The following is a 17,885-nucleotide window of genomic DNA, read 5'->3' as shown; positions in this document are numbered from 1 at the left end:
TTTGGTTAAAGATTCCCTAAATTTAGCCACTGCCATAAAGGTACAGATTATAGTAAGAACGTTTAAATAGGAATTTTTTTCTCTGAGATTTTTGTCTTTTTTTTAAAATCCCCTATCATTTGTCTCTCCCTATATTAATTCATTAACCTTTTTTTGATTCCAGTTTCAATACTAATACGAAATAAACTTAGCTTTGTCCTTTGCCAAAAAAAAAAAAAAGCTACTAAAATGAGCTGCAAATATTTAATTTTGACTGTCACACAGTTCTTATGGGAAAGCAAGTAAAGCATTTAAAATGACTAAAAATATCTTTTTAAAAATTTAATTTATTTTTCTTTCATTATTTTTTATTTTTATTTTTAATATGAATGTATTTATTTTAATTGGAGGGTAATTACTTTACAATATTGTATTGGTTTTGCCATACATCAATATGAATCCACCACGAGTGTACACGTGTTCCCCATCCTGAACCCCCCTCCCTCCTCCCTCCCCGTACCATCTCTCTGGGTCATCCCAGTGCACCAGCCCCGAGCATCCTATATCATGTGTCGAACCTGGACTGGCGATTCATTTCACATATGATATTATACATGTTTCAATGCCATTCTCCCATATCATCCCACCCTCGCCCTCTCCCACAGAGTCCAAAAGACTGTGCTATACATCTGTGTCTCTTTTGCTGTCTCGCATACAGGGTTATCATTACCGTCTTTTCTAAATTCCATATATATGTGTTAGTATACTGTATTGGTGTTTTTCTTTCTGGCTTACTTCACTCTGTATAATCGGCTCCAGTTTTATCCACCTCATTAGAACTGGTTCAAATGTATTCTTTTTAATGGCTGAGTAATACTCCATTGTGTATATATACCACAGCTTTCTTATCCATTCATCTGCTGATGGACATCTAGGTTGCTTCCATGTCCTAGCTATTATAAACAGTGCTGCAATGAACATTGGGGTACATGTGTCTTTTCAATTCTGGTTTCCTCGGTGTGTATGCCCAGCAGTGGGATTGCTGGGTCATAAGGCAGTTCTATTTCCAGTTTTAAAATGACTAAAAATATCTTTTTTTTAAATTGACATCTTCATCTAATTAATTAATGACAAATGGTTTCTCACATAGTTGTGCCAACCTGATATATAAAGTTTTGCCAATAGTTTACTACTAAAAATACATCTTTTATTTTTCAACTTCCCAAACTGTAACACACAGCAGGTGTGCATACATGAAAATATGTAACTTAAAGTAATAAACAACTGCCATTGCAACCCAACCCATGAAAACATATAAAACATTGCAAAGACAAGTCCCCCTTGTGACATCTCCCCAAAACCATACTTACCCTACCTCCTTTGAAACAGTCATTACATCTTGCCTTTATGGTAATGATTTATTTCCTTTTCCCTTTAATTTTACTACCTAAGTTCTCATTAATAATCAGAATTTTGTTTAGTTAGATTACATATATTAAATTTTGTATAACAGGCATCATATAATATGTTTAATATTGCACCTGCCTTCTCTTACTGATGGAGAAGGCAATGGCACCCCACTCCAGTACTCTTGCCTGGAAAATCTCATGGACGGAGGAGCCTGGTAGGCTGCAGTCCATGGAGTCACTAAAAGTAGACATGACTGAGAGACTTCACTTTCACTTTTCACTTTCATGCATTGGAGAAGGAAATGGCAACCCACTCCAGTGTTCTTGCCTGGAGAATCCCAGGGACAGGGGAGCCTGGTGGGCTGCCGTCTATGGGATCGCTAAGAGTCGGACACGACTGATCGACTTCACTTTCTCTTGCTCAACTATATTTGTAAGGTATGTTTATGTTTTTACAAGTAGCTGTAAAAACATAAACTGAGTAATACATAATGTGTATCTATATAGTGCAATGTCTTTATCCATTCTACTATTGAGGCTTCACAGGTGGCGCTAGTGGTAAAGAACCCCCCTGCCAATGCAGGAGACATAAGAGATGCAGGTTCAATCCCTGGGTCAGGGAGGTCCCCTGGAGAAGGACACAACTGAGCAACCAATAAGCACGCACAATATCTGATACGAAGTGCTGGTCATAGGGTATGCAAATGTCTGTTCATTATGAGATATTGTGTGTGTGTGCCAGTTGCTCAGTTGTGTCCAACTCTGTGACCCCTTGGACTGTAGCCCTCCAGGCTCCTCTGTCCATGGGATTCTCCAGGCAAGAATACTGCAGTGGCATTATCAGAGAAATGCAAATCAAAACCACAATGAGGTACCCTTTCACACCAGTCAGAATGGCTGCGATCCAAAAGTCTACAAGCAATAAATGCTGGAGAGGGTGTGGAGAAAAGGGAGCCCTGTTACACTGTTGGTGGGAATGCAAACCAGTACAGCCACTATGGAGAACAGTGTGGAGATTCCTTAAAAAACTGGAAACAGAACTGCCATATGACCCAGCAATCCCGCTGCTGAGCATATACACCAAGGAAACCAGAATTGAAAGAGACACGTGTATCCCAATGTTCATTGCAGCACTGTTTACAATAGCCAGGACATGGAAGCAACCTAGATGTCCATCAGCAGACGAATGGATAAGAAAGCCGTGGTACATATACACAATGGAGTATTACTCAGCCATTTAAAGAATATATTTGAATCAGTTCTAATGAGGTGGATGAAACTGGAGCCTATTATACAGAGTGAAGTAAGCCAGAAAGAAAAACACCAATACAGTATACTAACACATATATATGGAATTTAGAAAGATGGTAACAATAACCCTGTATGTGAGACAGCAAAAGAGACACAGATGTGTAGAACAGTCTTTTGGACTCTGTGGGAGAGGGCGAGGGTGGGATGATTTGGGAGAATGGCATTGAAACATGTATAATATCATATGTGAAATGAATCGCCAGTCCAGGTTCGACACATGATATAAGATGCTCGGGGCTGGTGCACTGGGATGACCCAGAGGGATGGTATGGGGAAGGAGGAGGGAGGGGGGTTCAGGATGGGGAACACGTGTACACCCGTGGCAGATTCATGTTGATGTATGGCAAAACCAATACAATATTGTAAAGTAATTAGCCTCCAATTAAATAAATTTATGTTAAAAAAAAGAATACTGGAGTGGGTTGCCGTTTCTTTCTCCAGGATAAAAATACTATTATTCAATACTTTTCTCATCAAAATATTTGGAAACAGTCTTAGTAGGTATTGCCGAGGGTTTAGGCTTCAGTCACATATTTTCAAAGATTTGTCAAATATGTCGTGGTATTTAAGATGTCTTTATGGACAGCTAGCATACTTCAGGCTCATCTTATTTCTTCACTAACGTGTAGTGTTAAATTGTGGTCATATGCTTTCTTAAGGAGCCAATGTTAACCATGGTCAGTGGCTGGACACCCCTCTCCATGCTGCCGCCAAGCAGAACAGTGTGGAAATCATCCACCTGCTGATAGACTATGGGGCTAACCTCAAATGCAGAAATGCCCAGGGCCAAAGCGCACTTGATCTGGCGGCTCCAAAGAGCAGCGTAGAGCAGGCCCTCCTGCTCCGGGAAGGTAAGGAAGGGCTGGGCATCCACTTCTCCTCCACAAGCACATGTACTCTCTCTCCTTCCTGCATCCCTGTAGACTCTCTTGCCTATTTCCTTTTCCTTTTTTAAATTGGGAGTGGCACGTGGGAGGGAGGGGGCAAGTTCTAGCATTGCCAGACGGGATTTTGTCACTTACAACAAAGGGACATTTTCATACACCTGGTATGTGGCTTTGTGCATTAACAAGAAATGAGAGAAATTTGTTTTCACCTTAAAAAGGTGGAATTGCCCTGTGTATCCTGGCATAAGCACATGATTGAGCAGACTGCTTTGAAATACTTGAAGGCAATTTAGGGGAAATGAGAAAAATTTGAGTTAGATATGGTCAAGTGGACACAGAGTGTGTCTTTCAGAAACTGGACTAAATGGTGAAGTTGTTTGCCTATTCTCCAGCTCAGGGAGTCGGTGAATCTGTGCTCCCCATTGCCCCACACCCATACCCACTGTGGGCTAATGAATCTCCAGATGCCGGAGGAGGGAAGGCGGGCCTCTACAAAGCTTGATATCCCAGATTCTACAGAGAACCATGCTGTGTCCCCATAAAAAGAGAACACGATCTGAGCCTCTCCCGAGCATTTGTATGCTCAGAAGACCATTAAAGTAATAGTAATTATTCAACTTTCCATATGTCAGACAAAGAAACATTGATGCATCTCACTGAATTCTCAAAACATTAAAGCTGTGAGACCTTTATGGTAACTTGTGCTTTAACCCAGCTTCAAATAGAAAAAAGAGGAGCACAAAGAGATGGGCTTTCAGAAGGTCACACAGCTACTAAAATGTAGGACTAGGATGCTAACTAAAAACTAAGATTCTAACTTGCACTCTTATTATTACTATTATTGGAGTATTATAGATTTTTGGCTTTCTTGGTGAGTCAGCTGGTAAAGAACCCACTTGCCAATGCAGGAGACACAGGAGGCTTGGGTTCGATCCCTGGGTCAGGAAGATTCCCTGGAGAAGGAAATAGCAACCTGCTCCAGTATGCTTGCCTGGAAAATTCCATGGACAGAGGAGCCTGGTGGGCTATAGTCCATGGGGTCACAAAGAGTCAGACATGACTGAGCACATACACATATTGTTAATTTACAATGTCATGTTAGTTTCAGGTATATAGCAAAATGATTCTATATATATGATTTATATATGTATAAATATAGATTGAGTTCAGTCACTCAGTCGTGTCCAACTCTTTGCGACCCCATGAATTGCAGCACCCCAGGCCTCCCTGTCCATCACCAACTCCCGGAGTTCACCCAAACTCACGCCCATCGAGTCAGTGATGCTTTCCAGCCATCTCATCCTCTGTCGTCCCCTTCTCCTCCTGCCTCCAATCCCTCCCAGCATCAGAGTCTTTTCCAACGAGTCAACTCTTCGCATGAGGTGGCCAAAGTCCTGATAGATATAGATATATATGGGCTTCCCAGGTGGTACTAGTGGTAAAGAACCCACCAGCCAGTGCAGGAGATGTAAGAGACATGGGTTTGATCCCTGGTAGGGAAGATCCCCTGGAGGAGGGCTTGGCAACCCACTCCGGTATTCTTGCCTAGAGAATCTCATGGACAGAGGAGCATGGCGGGCTACCATCCAAAGGGTTGCAAAGAGTTGGATGTGACTGAAGTGACTTAGCACACATGTATATGTATATTCTTTTTCAGATTCTTTTCCCTTATTGGTTATTATAAAATATTGTGGGATCACTGCGATACAGTACGTCCTTATTGTTTCTCTTGTTTTATATATACTAGTATGTATCTATTAACCCCACAGTCCTAATTTATCCCTCCCTTCCTTCCCCTTTGGTAACCATATTTCCAGTGTGCACTCTTAATGTTTTGATGCCACAATCCTGAATCTTCTGAAACAGTTTCTAATGGGGAAGAGTTTAATCTCACTCACCAGATCCGTTTTGTGAAACCACCCCCATGTCTTGTATACCTTATACCTTCCAAGTGGGAGGCTTGCGTCTATAGTTTTAGTGCTGCTTAAGCTTCATGGTGCTTACAGATCACCTGGAAATCTCCTTAAAATGCAGATTCTGATTTGGGAACTCTGGGGTGGGGCCCCAAACTCTGTATGGCCACCAGCTCCCAGATGGTGCTGATGCTACCATTCTGAGGCACACTTTCAGTAAAACGGGTCTACATTATTTCCAGTAGTGTGTGTCCTTAATGGTTGTTCTTTGATGTGAGTCTCTACTAACACCTCCCAGTTTGGAAATACTGGGGACTTAACAACTATTAGCTAAGAATATGGTTTCTAGCCACTGTCACATTTCCTGTTTCCTTCCATCAAAGATGTTTCCAGGTCCAAGATTTGTATTTCTTCTAAACAAGTTCCTCTGCCTTCCATCTTCAGAAATACAGCTGCTCACTCTAGAAGACTGAATACCAGCTACGTCAGAGGTCATTCTGAGGAGCTTTAGTTGTGTGACAGGAGAGACACTTTGCATTCTAGCTTCCTAAGGTCTTGACTAAGGGCAATAGTCTGCTCCTCCAGGTATCTTTCAGGCACATGGGTGCTCTTTGGCATTATCAATCCAAGTGTTATCTGGCTCTCAGCCCATGAAGTCACCATTTCTCATGGGGTGCAAGACGCTGTGACAGTAGGATTTTCTTGGAAAGCTTCGTGTAGTCCAGTAATTACATAGATCCACTTGCAGCAGTCTTTGTTGATACAGTAAGGAAAGGAAATAACAGGGCGTTACAAATGCCCCTGCATGCCGAGGATCCCAACCAAATGCTCATTCAGCCTGTTCGACCATGTTTTCGACCCTGGTTAATTTGCTTTCCTTCGGGACTGAAAGCCACAGGCACGACAACTCTTTGAGACCTCACAAGACTGAGGTGCAGGCTATAACTGGGTCTAAGTGGGTTGTATCCTTTCTCCAGATCCTCTGTTGAGCTGGGATCCTTGTCAGAATGAAGGCCCCCCTCTGAGTGTGAGTGGGGACCTAGCCAGCACCACCACAGGGGGCAGCTCAAGTCAGGAGATCCCTGAGGCCTGACTGTCAGGCCCTGCACGTCTCCTACCACCTCCTCTGTGACCGTGTGTTTTGATTCCTCCCACAGGCCCACCTGCTCTTTCCCAGCTGTGCCGCCTGTGTGTCCGGAAGTGCTTGGGTCGCAACTGTCACAAGATCATCCACAAACTATACCTGCCGGACCCATTGGAAAAATTCCTGCTATACCAGTAGTCTCCACCATCTATAGGAAGATACTTGGAAATAAATAGGTTGTTGCCTGCTGTACCCAGGGTGCTTAGTGTAGACGTGCAACAGCTAGATCCTGGTATCTTCACATGAGCTAAGCTAGTTAGAGCATAACACTGATGAACTGGAGTACGTGGGGAATGGAGACCCCCTGATTAGCATTCTTTTTAACCAAGGTGCAATCAGAAACCTTTTCGTTTTTATTTCTCACTAAGAAATTTAAAAAAATTGTGAGGTAGAGTGAAACTAGTAGGCAGTTTTTCAAGATTCATGATTCTCGATTATCTAATGGTTACCATTCTGCTTAGCATGTAGACACGTAAATCGGGGTGGATAAGATTATGATGAATATAAGTCTTCCAAGACAGATTTTTGATTCAGTTATTCCCTCCTTCCCCTTTGTTTCCTTTCATGAATAAATCTCTGCTAAAATTTTATTTCCTTGTGTTTTATTTTATATATAAAAAAGCCAAATATTTAAAACATCACAGTTAATTGAAACTTGCAGTTATCGAAGTCCTGGTTGATGTTGATTATACATGGGAATGATAATATTTTGAATGTATTAGGCTGGCCAAAAAGTTCATTTGGGTTTTCCCAGACAACGTTATAAAAACTCGAACAAACTTTTTGGCCAGTTCACTATTAGGTTAAATACAGTTCATTATTAAAATTAATTTCACTTCTTTTTAAATGTGACTACAATCCAATTTTAAATTATACATGTGGTTAACATTACATTTCTGTTGATACTGTTCTAGACTTTTTCTGATTTTCATGACTCAGATATCAAATAAGTACTCATAGTTAACTGTTTGGGGGATAAAGATTAAATTCTTATTTCATATCAATTTAAAAACAAATACTGGTTTTTAGAAAATGTTAAAACATTTCAAATGATGGTATAAAATACTAGAATAGAATGTTCATGAATATACACGAAAGGGGAGCTCTTTTCTAAGGATACTATCAAAGAAACTTTAAAGAAAAATACTGATAAATTAAAATACATATCATATAATATGCAGGAATTGGAGGCTTTCTGTCTTCAGAGTGTTTGCCAGAGTGCCTGTTTTGGTGTGCTTGCATCTTGCTGAATGTCTAAAGTCTGTGTTAAGCCTCAGGATATCCTAGGATGTTCAGTCTGTCTGTGGCCACAAGGAACTTGACAATCCTGTTGTTGCGTCCACTTTTGGAAATTTTCTACCATGAATTTCATGAATCGTTTGTATGAACCTCCCAAATCTGGTAAGTGTTTGTCTGTGTGTGTAGGGGGCGCTCTGCTCCTAAACTGAATCCCAAGAGATCACTCACCCAAACTCATCCTTCTGCGTCCAGAATGGGTGTGGAACAAGTCCAGATCCCTGCATCTTGGTGGTATTGTGAGATGGTTTATGATTGGGCACAAGATAGTCTTTATTTTTTTTTTTTCCCCACGAAATAGTCTTTGCATCCCTTTGAGCCCTGAGATGAATCATCTAGTTTATATGAGATTATGTGGCTTGTTTTTAGGGGTTCTGACCACTAATATAGATTATTTCGTTTTTTTCAGAGGATGTGGAATGTTTTATTCCCAAAGTGGCGTGATTTCTTGCCATTTCAATCCTACCTGAAGTACTCTGCAGTAACTTCTCCATTCACTCATGCATTTTTTACTCAGCATCTATTATGTGCCAGACACAGTTTGAGGCTATGAGAAAGAAAGATGGATGAGGTCCTTGCCTTTGAAAAGCTTATGTGTCAGTGGAAGCAACAGGGTATAAGCATACACATGTCATCACGACAGGAAATGATAAAAATAAAGGAAATTGCGATGATGAGAGCCACTCTTTTAAGTAAGTTGATTAGGCAAGGTCCCTGGCTGGGTGACTGAATTTTGAAAGTATTCATGTGTGTATCTAATATTTATTATTTAGTTTTTGCTATTAAGGTTTTAGTGACTGTTTTCAGTGTACTTTTAGTACATCTTGACGGGGTTTTTTTGTTTGTGTCTTTGCTTGATTTAATGTAGCAATCCTATTACAAAAGTATTTTTTTAATTGAAGTATAGTTGATTTACAGTGTCGTGTTTGTTTCTGATGAACAGCAGAGTGACCCAGTTATATATAGCCCTTGTTTTCTACTTTCTTTTCCATTATGCTTTACTACAGGATGTTGAATATAGTTCCCTGTGCTATACAGTAGGTCCTTGTTTATCTATTTTATCTATAGTAGTTTGTATCTGCTAATCCCAAACTCCTACTTTATCTGTGCCCCCTCTTTGGTAAACCATAAGTTCTCTATGCCTATGAGTCTGTTTCTGTTTTGTAAGTTCATTTGTCACATTTTAGATTCCACATTTAAGTAATATCATGGTATTTGTGTTTCTGTGTCTGCTTAGTATGATAATCTGTAGGCTCATTGATGTGGCTGCAAATGGCATTATTTCATTCTTTTTTGTGACTGAGTAATATTCAATTGTGTATGTATACCACATCTTTGCTATGCATTTGTCTGTTGATGGATATTTGGGTTGCTTCCATGTCTTGGCTGTTGTGAATACTACTGCTGTGAACACAGGGATACATGTGTATTTTCAGATTAGAGTTTGCTTCAGATATGTGCCCAGGAGTGGCATTTCTGGATCATATGGCAAGTCTAGTTTTAGTTTTTTAAGGAACCTACATACTGTTCTCCATGGTGGTGGCACTAATGTACGTTCCCACCAACAGTGGAGTGGGGGTTCCCTTTTCTCCACGCCCTCTCCAGCATTTGTTTTTTGTAGATTTTTTTGATGATGGCCATTCTGACTTGTGTGAGGTGGTACCTGTTATAGTTGTGATTTGCATTTCTCTAACAATTAGTGATGTTGAGCATCTTTTCATGTGCCTGTTGACTGTGTATGTATTCTTTGGAGAAATGTCTATTTAGGATTTAGGTGTTCTGCTTATTTTTTGATTGGGTTGTTTGTAGTTTTTGGTGTTGAGCTGCATGAGCTGTTTGTATATTTTGGAAATTAAGCCCTTGTCAGTTGCATCATTTGTGATTATTTTTTCCCAGTCTATAGGTGGTTTTTTCATTTTGTTTATGGTTTCCTTTGCTATGCAAAAGCTTATAAAATGGCAACCCACTCCAGTGTTCTTGCCTGGAGAATCCCAGGGACGGCAGAGCCTGGTGGGCTGCCATCTATGGAATCGCACACAGAGTCGGACACAACTGAAGCGATTTAGCAGCAGCAGCAGCAGCAGCAGCAGGTCTCATTTGCTTCTTTTTGTTACAAATGTATTTTTTGATTAATGTTCTCCCCACAAACTATTTTTGTAATGATTTTCTAAGTTTCAAACTGTTTGAAACTATCCTTTAAAATGGTGGTTTCATATTTCTTAGCTATTTCCATGTTGTTGGATATTTATTTATTTCTAATGTCTTGCTATTATAAATAATATGATTGTGAACTTCATTTTGATAAATCTTAAAACAGTTGAAGTATTTCTTAGATTTTCAGAAGTGGTATTTCCCAAGAAAACTATTTAAAATAATAATATAAAATACTTTAAAATACCTACATAAAGAATCATTTTAAGGGAAAATTATTTTCATAACCAAACAAATACCACATATTATCTGTTCAAATGCCATCTGTCTCTACAGAGATATCTGATATATTCATCTGTATACCATGTGCCTATCATCTGTCTATCCATCCATCATTTATCTGACTGTATCCATCATCTGCCCTGACACATTATTTTAAAAAGTAAGCTTGCATGTGTCACTTGAAGATGCAAACCTCAACTCTCTGAAAAGCCCGTAAATTATTTAAAAGGTTGGGTACATCATGCAACATCTCTAAGTTTTTGTTCATATTTTATTAAGGAACCGTCTCTCCCAAAGTAATTCTTTTCCCTGATATTTCTAATATTGCCATGTCAAAAAAACCTGAGGTTTAAAGATAATTCTTTTTTCAATAACACTGCTCATCGCTGAGACGATTGTATGCGCTTCCCACATAGAGAACAGCTGACCCTTCAGAGACAGTGCCTGAAGTTGTCATGGTGAAGGCTGAATCATTGTCAGGGAAGGGCACTCCGTGCACTGGAGGACCTCTCATTTACTCCAATCCCAAATTCTTGCCAGGGGCTACTTGCATGGACATTTGCATGTGAAATATCAGTACATCATCTTTCTTTAGCCGAGTCTGTACCAGGACGAAGGCAGGGGTCAGACAGGGTCACGGTCACAATAGCAGCTTCATCTTTTAACATGAGTGTAACCTGTAGAAAATGATATACTACATTTTAGTTTTCATTAATTAATTTCCTCTCCTGCCATCGTTATGTCTTGAAAATCTTTCAACTTGCAAAAAACTTGCAAGAATAATACAATGAATATTTGTCCATCTATCACTTCACTTTGTCAGTTGATAAGATTTGCCACATTTGCTTATGCCTTTTTGTACGTATATATGAACATATGTATGTATATGTGTATATATATATATACATATTTGTATGAATGTGTGTATACACACATATATAAGTAGGCCCATGAATATTGAATACCTATACACATTTTTTTTTAAATGAACCCTTTGTGAGTAAACTGTGAGTTTTATAATTCTTCACCAGGGCTGATTAGGAGGAGGTGAGTGAGGCAAAAAATTTAAGGGGGCACCGAAAAATGTTATCAGGAGAAAAATCGTGCAGTATTAACAAAATTCAAATGTTAAGGGAAAAACGTCCCCAATGACCAAAATATCAAAACATTTTAAGAAAGACAGGCTGTGGTTTGTTTTACAAACCTGCATAACAGTGTAATGAAAGCAATGTTCCCAATCAGCCCAAGGTCCTGGGACATGGGGCTGCTGGGTTTATGAGGAATGACAGTGGCTTGTGAACAGAATGGGCAGTGCTGACTTTACATATACTACTTTTTCTTTAAAAAAAAAAATTATTAGGCTGCCCCAGGTTTTAGTTGTGGCATGTGGGATCTTCATTCCCTGACCAGAAATCAAACTTGGGCTCCCTACATTGGGAGGACAGAGTCTTAACTACTGGACCACCAAGGAAGTCCCAAGTGTTTCTATTTTGTGCAAAATATGTACATAGGGACACACGTTTCTCCCCTTGGATCACGCTTCCACAAGGCTCTGCACTGAGTACTTCAAGTAAGCATGTCCTAAGAACACAGCTTCTTTGACATAAGCGTGGGCGGTGCAGTGATCACACGCAGGAAGCTTGACATTGATGCACTTGGAGTATCTGATATACATCTATATTTAAATTTCTGTAGTTGTAGCACTGATGTCTTTTATGCCTTATCCTCCCTAATCAGGATCCAATCAAGGATCATCACATTTACTGATCAAGTCTCTTCATTCTCCTGTCGTTTAGAAAGCCTCCCCCACCACTTCTGGGTTTTATGCCACCCCACTGGCATTTTTGAAGAGTTCAACCTCATTGTTATGAAGACTCTCAGTTTTGATTTGCCCGATTGTTTGCTCAAGAATACTGCATTATGCCAGATTTTCAAAAAAACACATCCTTGTTTGAATCTTACTGCACTGATCTATGAAGTAAGATTGAGTGACAGCTTTCTTTTTCTTTTTTTTTTTTTTAGTTTTTTATTTTTTAAATTTTAAAATCTTTAATTCTTACATGCATTCCCAAACATGAACCCCCCTCCCACCTCCCTCCCCATAACATCTTTCTGGGTCATCCCCATGCACCAGCCCCAAGCATGCTGCATCCTGCGTCAGACATAGACTGGCGATTCAATTCACATGATAGTATACATGTTAGAATGTCATTCTCCCAAATCATCCCACCCTCTCCCTCTCCCTCTGAGTCCAAAAGTCCGTTATACACATCTGTGTCTCTTTCCCTGTCTTGCATACAGGGTCGTCATTGCCATCTTCCTAAATTCCATATATATGTGTTAGTATACTGTATTGGTGTTTTTCTTTCTGGCTTACTTCACTCTGTATAATCGGCTCCAGTTTCATCCATCTCATCAGAACTGATTCAAATGAATTCTTTTTCATGGCTGAGTAATACTCCATTGTGTATATGTACCACAGCTTTCTTATCCATTCATCTGCTGATGGACATCTAGGTTGTTTCCATGTCCTGGCTATTATAAACAGTGCTGCGATGAACATTGGGGTACATGTGTCTCTTTCAATTCTGGTTTCCTCGGTGTGTATGCCCAGCAGTGGGATTGCTGGGTCATAAGGTAGTTCTATTTGCAATTTTTTAAGGAATCTCCATACTGTTCTCCATAGTGGCTGTACTAGTTTGCATTCCCACCAACAGTGTAGGAGGGTTCCCTTGAGTGACAGCTTTCTAAAGTAACAAAAGCAGCCAGCTCAGTGTGCAGAGCCAATTAGGCGGGCACAACTAAGACAGGACTTTTTTCAGGAAAAGCAGATCACTCTGAATGACCAGAGGAGAGATGCACCTTTTAGGCTTTAAAGGTTTTGTACTTGAAAACTTGCCGGCTGGAATGACAAGAGGTTTCAGCTCTGGGGCCGACTTTGACTGATTGAAGGTGACTTCCAAGTCTCCCCAAGGTGTCAGGAGGAGTCTTGGAATCCCATGAGTGATGTCAGCCACAGATCTATAGGTGAGGGGTGGGGCAGAGTCAGTGGCCAATATTAAGTCTGCGTTTGATAAAGAATGATTATGGCCTTACTGCTGATACAGGCCATAATTCTTTTTTCTTACCTAAGCTGGGCTGAGTTTCCTGAACATGCAGACAGACACAGAGACCAACTCAAATCTGGTAGATTGTTTTGCTCTTGCAGCTTCTTGTAAGCCAAGCTGTTTCTCTTTAATGAAAGCTCATATACATGTAGTTCAACTTTATCCACATGTGGATCCTTAAAAATACATCAACTTCCCTCGTAATATTTTTCTAATTCCTGACTAGAACTGTTGTTAAATAGTTTAAAAACAAAACAACAAACAGTTCCCATCTTCCAGTGTCCACAGGTGTTGATCAGCATTATGAGAAGATAAAATGGTGATTAATTCCTTCCCAGATGCTAAGGCAACAACCTTCAAATCTTCTTTATTGTCGTTTTGGACAATCAAGTTAACTTTGAACACAGAGAAACCTTATCTTCTTGGAATTTAATGAAAAGTAAATAAAGAAGCTTTACTATGAAGATTTTGCTCAGAGAATCGGATGCTTTCCAGCTCTCCTGCTGCACTGTTTAACTCCTTGACAGCCAGTCTACATTGGGAGTAAATTTCTCCCTTTGCCAAATACAAGGTTCATTTTTCTTCAGATCTTTCCTGATACAATAGTGATCAATGTATATATGCTTATGGCATTCTCAGTTAATTCTACAAATAGAGCTGGAGGGCAATTTCAGTTCAGTTTGGTTCAGTAGTTCAATTGTGTCCAACTCTTTGCGACCCCATAAACAGCAGCACGCCAGGCTTCCCTGTCCATCACCAACTCCCGGAGTTCACTCAGACTCATGTCCATTGAGTCCGTGATGCCATCCAGCCATCTCATCCTCTGTCATCCCCTTCTCCTGCCCTCAAATCTTTCCTAGCGTCAGGGGCTTATCCAATGAGTCAGCTCTTTGCATCAGGTGGCCTAAGTATTGGAGTTTCAGCTTCAACATCAGTCCTTCCAATGAACATCCAGGACTGATCTCCTTTAGGATGGACTGATTGGATCTCCTTGCGGTCCAAGGGACTCTCAAGAGTCTTCTCCAACACCACAGTTCAAAAGTACCAATTCTTCGGTGCTCAGCTTTCTTTATAGTCCAACTCTCACATCCATACATGACCACTGGAAAAACCATAGCCTTGACTAGACTTACCGTTGTTGATGAAGTAATGTCTCTGCTTTCTAATATGCTGTCTAGGTTGGTCACAATTTTCCTTCTAAGGAGTAAGTGTCTTTTAATTTCATGGCTGCAATCACCATCTGCAGTGATTTTGGAGCCCCTCCCCCCCACAAAAAAAAGTCAGCCACTGTTTCCCCATCTGCTTGCCATGAAGTGATGGGACCGGATGCTATGATCTTAGTTTTCTGAATGTTGAGCTTTAAGCCAACTTTTTCACTCTCCTCTTTCACTTTCATCAAGAAGCTCTTTGGTTCTTCTTCACTTTCTGCCATAGGGTGGTGTCATCCACATATCTGAGGTTATTGATAATATTTCTCCCAGCAATCTTGATTCCAGCTTGTGCTTCATCCAGCCCAGCATTTTGCATGAGGTACTCTGCATATAAGTTAAATAAGCAGGGTGACAATATACAGCCTTGACGTACTCCTTTTCCTATTTGGAACCACTCTGTAGTTCCATGTCCAGTTCTAACTGTTGCTTCCTGACTTGCAAACAGGTTTCTCAAGAGTCAGGTCAGGTGGTCTGGTATTCCCATCTCTTTGAGAATTGTCCAGTTTGTTATGAGCCACACAGTCAAAGGCTTTGGCATAGTCAATAAAGCAAAAATAGATGTTTTTTCTGGAATTCTCTTGCTTTTTCCATGATCCAGCAGATGTTGGCAATTTGATCTCTGGTTCCTCTGCCTTTTCTAAAACCAGCTTGAACATTTGGAAGTTCACTGTTCACGTATTGCTGAAGCCTGGCTTGGAGAATTTTGAGCATTACTTTACTAGCATGTGAGATGAGTGCAATTGTGCAGTTAGTTTGAACATTCTTTGGCATTGCCTTTCTTTGGGATTGGAATGAAAACTGACCTTTTCCAGTCCTGTGGCCACTGCTGAGTTTTCCAAATTTGCTGACATATTGAGTGCAGCACTTTCTCAGCATCATCTTTCAGGATTTGAAATAGCTCCATTGGAATTCCATCACCTCCACTAGGTTTGTTCGTAGTGATGCTTTCTAAGGCCCACTTGACTTCATTTTCCAGGATGTCTGGATCTAGGTGAGTGGCAATTTGGCAGTATTTAAATTTTAAGTGAACTGATTAATAATTGTAGATTCATATGCATTTTCCAGAAATAATACAGAAAGGGCTCCTATAGCTTGGCCCAGTTTCCCCCAATGATAACTTTGTGCAAAACTGTAGTACAATATCACAACCAGGAAGTTAACATTGAGACCATCCATTGATCTCATTCGGGATTCTCGTTTGACTTGTACCCACTCCTGTGTGTTTTAGTTCTGTAGAAAAGATCACATGTGTATGAGCACACTCTTAGGAATCTCGCCTCTGGAAATAATTGCATATTGTCACTGAGCCAAATTTGGGTCCACTCAGTGTGGTAAAGTCTATTGACACTGCGTTGTGACGAAGGAACATATAGCATTTATTACAGAATACCAAGCAAGGAGAATGGGCAGCTCATGCTCAAATGACCCAAACTCTCCAATGGCCTTCAGGGGAGGGGTTATAAAGGCAGTGTGAGTGAGGGAGCTGCAGGTTGTGTGATGAGCTTGCGCACAGTTCTTGGATTGGTTGGCATCATGATGACGTTTCAAGCATCATCAACCTTTGGGTTTTGACCAGTCTGAGGTCTACGTGCTTGTGGTCATCAGTTTTCATCTGGGTGGTCTGCTTCCTGTAAAAACAGCTTATGCATGTGTGTCAGCCCTTTGTATCTTTTAGGGAACTGAGAGTTCAGTTAGTTTGCTATGTGGCAGATTTATAGTCTAAATTGTTACCATTTCCCCAGCCTAACAGCTACTCTTTGTTTCTAGTCTTCACCTTTGCTACTTGCTAATTCATGTTGGGGAGGCCTGGGAAAGTAAAGCAAAAAGCCTTTTACTTAAAAACAGGGACACAGAGGCTTGTGTTGGGCTCCAGTTCCCCCTTTTTCTTTAATAGTCCTCTGTCTTGAGGGGCACAGGTTCAGGACAAGAAAGGGAATATACTTTCAAATAGAGAGGTTAATCATAAACTTGGGGAACAGAGTTTAAGGGGGACTCAGTTTCAATATGTGCATGAAGCCATATGTAGAAATATATGAAGTGCAGTATTTTTGCAGTAGTAAAAGAAAATGGTAACACTCTGCCTCCATCATTAGGGGAATAATGAAATATTTTTGGTGTGAAATACTTAAGGAATGCTCTGCTGTAGTGAATAAAGAAAAGGACAGAGCCATTGAGTTATTCTGCTGAAATGAAAAGATCCCTAAGACAAAATAAGTATAAAAAGTGTTTGTGTTAATATAATTACAATCATGTGGAAAAGGTACAGCAATAAATGTGTATCCCCATGTATGCAGGAAAATGCATTTTAAAATATGCAGGACATTCCTCACACTGTAAACAGTGGCTCCCACATCGGTCAACTGAGGCTTGGTGAATCTGAAACAGTAAGGCTGTATCTTTGACATTAAAAATAATTGGTGATCACTGCACAAGCAGACTATGCTTGAGACTAACCCAGAGCCTTCCCGAATGGGGAAGGAAAGTCCCTTTCTACTTGGAGAGGGAATGGGAATCCAGGGGTGGCCATCAGCCTGAGCCAGCACCCAAGGGTATGGGGAAGCTGGGTGTATTTGAAAGGACACGGACAAAACCCCAAATGTTTTGTAAAGGCAAACGGGGAAAACTTCACACAGTAAAACTTTTTATAACTAATCATTGAAAGATAGCAGCTCACCTCCAGGCCCCCTTGCTGCCCAGCAATCCATTTTTCCCCCAATAGCAACCCTGAATTATTTATTTAGAAGTTAAAATATAATGTGTGGAGGAGGGTGAGCAGGACACTTCGTGCAACCCGTGCAGTCAGAAGGTAGAAACTAGAGGTTCTTTCCAAACGTGCATTTTTGTAACATATAGACACATTTTCCCATAAACTCCCAGAAAAATTGAAACCACATGTGCAGATGGTCAGGGCGTGCTGTGTAAGTTGCTGTGCAAGCAATTCAGCAGGGCTGCAGCAAAACCAGCTCTCTCAGCTCCTGGGTTCTGGGGCTTGTCTCAACAGCAAGAAACCCCCAAACAACAAGTGGATCCAGCAGGCAAACAATGTTGCAGCAGGCTAGCGGTCTCCTCCCCCCACCCTGTTCCCTGGGCTCTCCCAAAGTTACAGACTGTGAGTTTCCTTCCTGATAAACCTCAAGGCTTCCTCACTGATTGGTCTCAGTTTTGGAAAGGACGTGACATCAGCAACTTTGCAGA

At 40.6% G+C, this 17,885-nt stretch overlaps 1 protein-coding gene across 13 annotated transcripts in view; it reads left to right on the top strand.

Moving 5' to 3' along the window:
* The window catches only part of ASB11 (ankyrin repeat and SOCS box containing 11), a 32,446-nt gene extending 25,213 nt beyond the window's left edge, over nucleotides 1–7,233 (top strand). For all 13 annotated transcript variants that reach the window (XM_060407516.1, XM_012106253.4, XM_060407517.1 and 10 more), the window contains 2 exons: nucleotides 3,359–3,550; nucleotides 6,657–7,233. In XM_060407516.1, coding sequence (XP_060263499.1) covers nucleotides 3,359–3,550; nucleotides 6,657–6,781 — 317 coding nt within the window. In that variant the 3' untranslated portion in view covers nucleotides 6,782–7,233. The remainder of the gene's footprint in view (nucleotides 1–3,358; nucleotides 3,551–6,656) is intronic.
* The last annotated feature ends 10,652 nt before the right edge of the window (nucleotides 7,234–17,885 follow it).

This window comes from Ovis aries, chromosome X (assembly GCF_016772045.2).
Source record: "Ovis aries strain OAR_USU_Benz2616 breed Rambouillet chromosome X, ARS-UI_Ramb_v3.0, whole genome shotgun sequence".
Taxonomy (NCBI): domain Eukaryota; kingdom Metazoa; phylum Chordata; class Mammalia; order Artiodactyla; family Bovidae; genus Ovis; species Ovis aries.
Note: the sequence above shows the minus strand (reverse complement) of the source record. Positions and strands in the feature narration are given on the sequence as shown.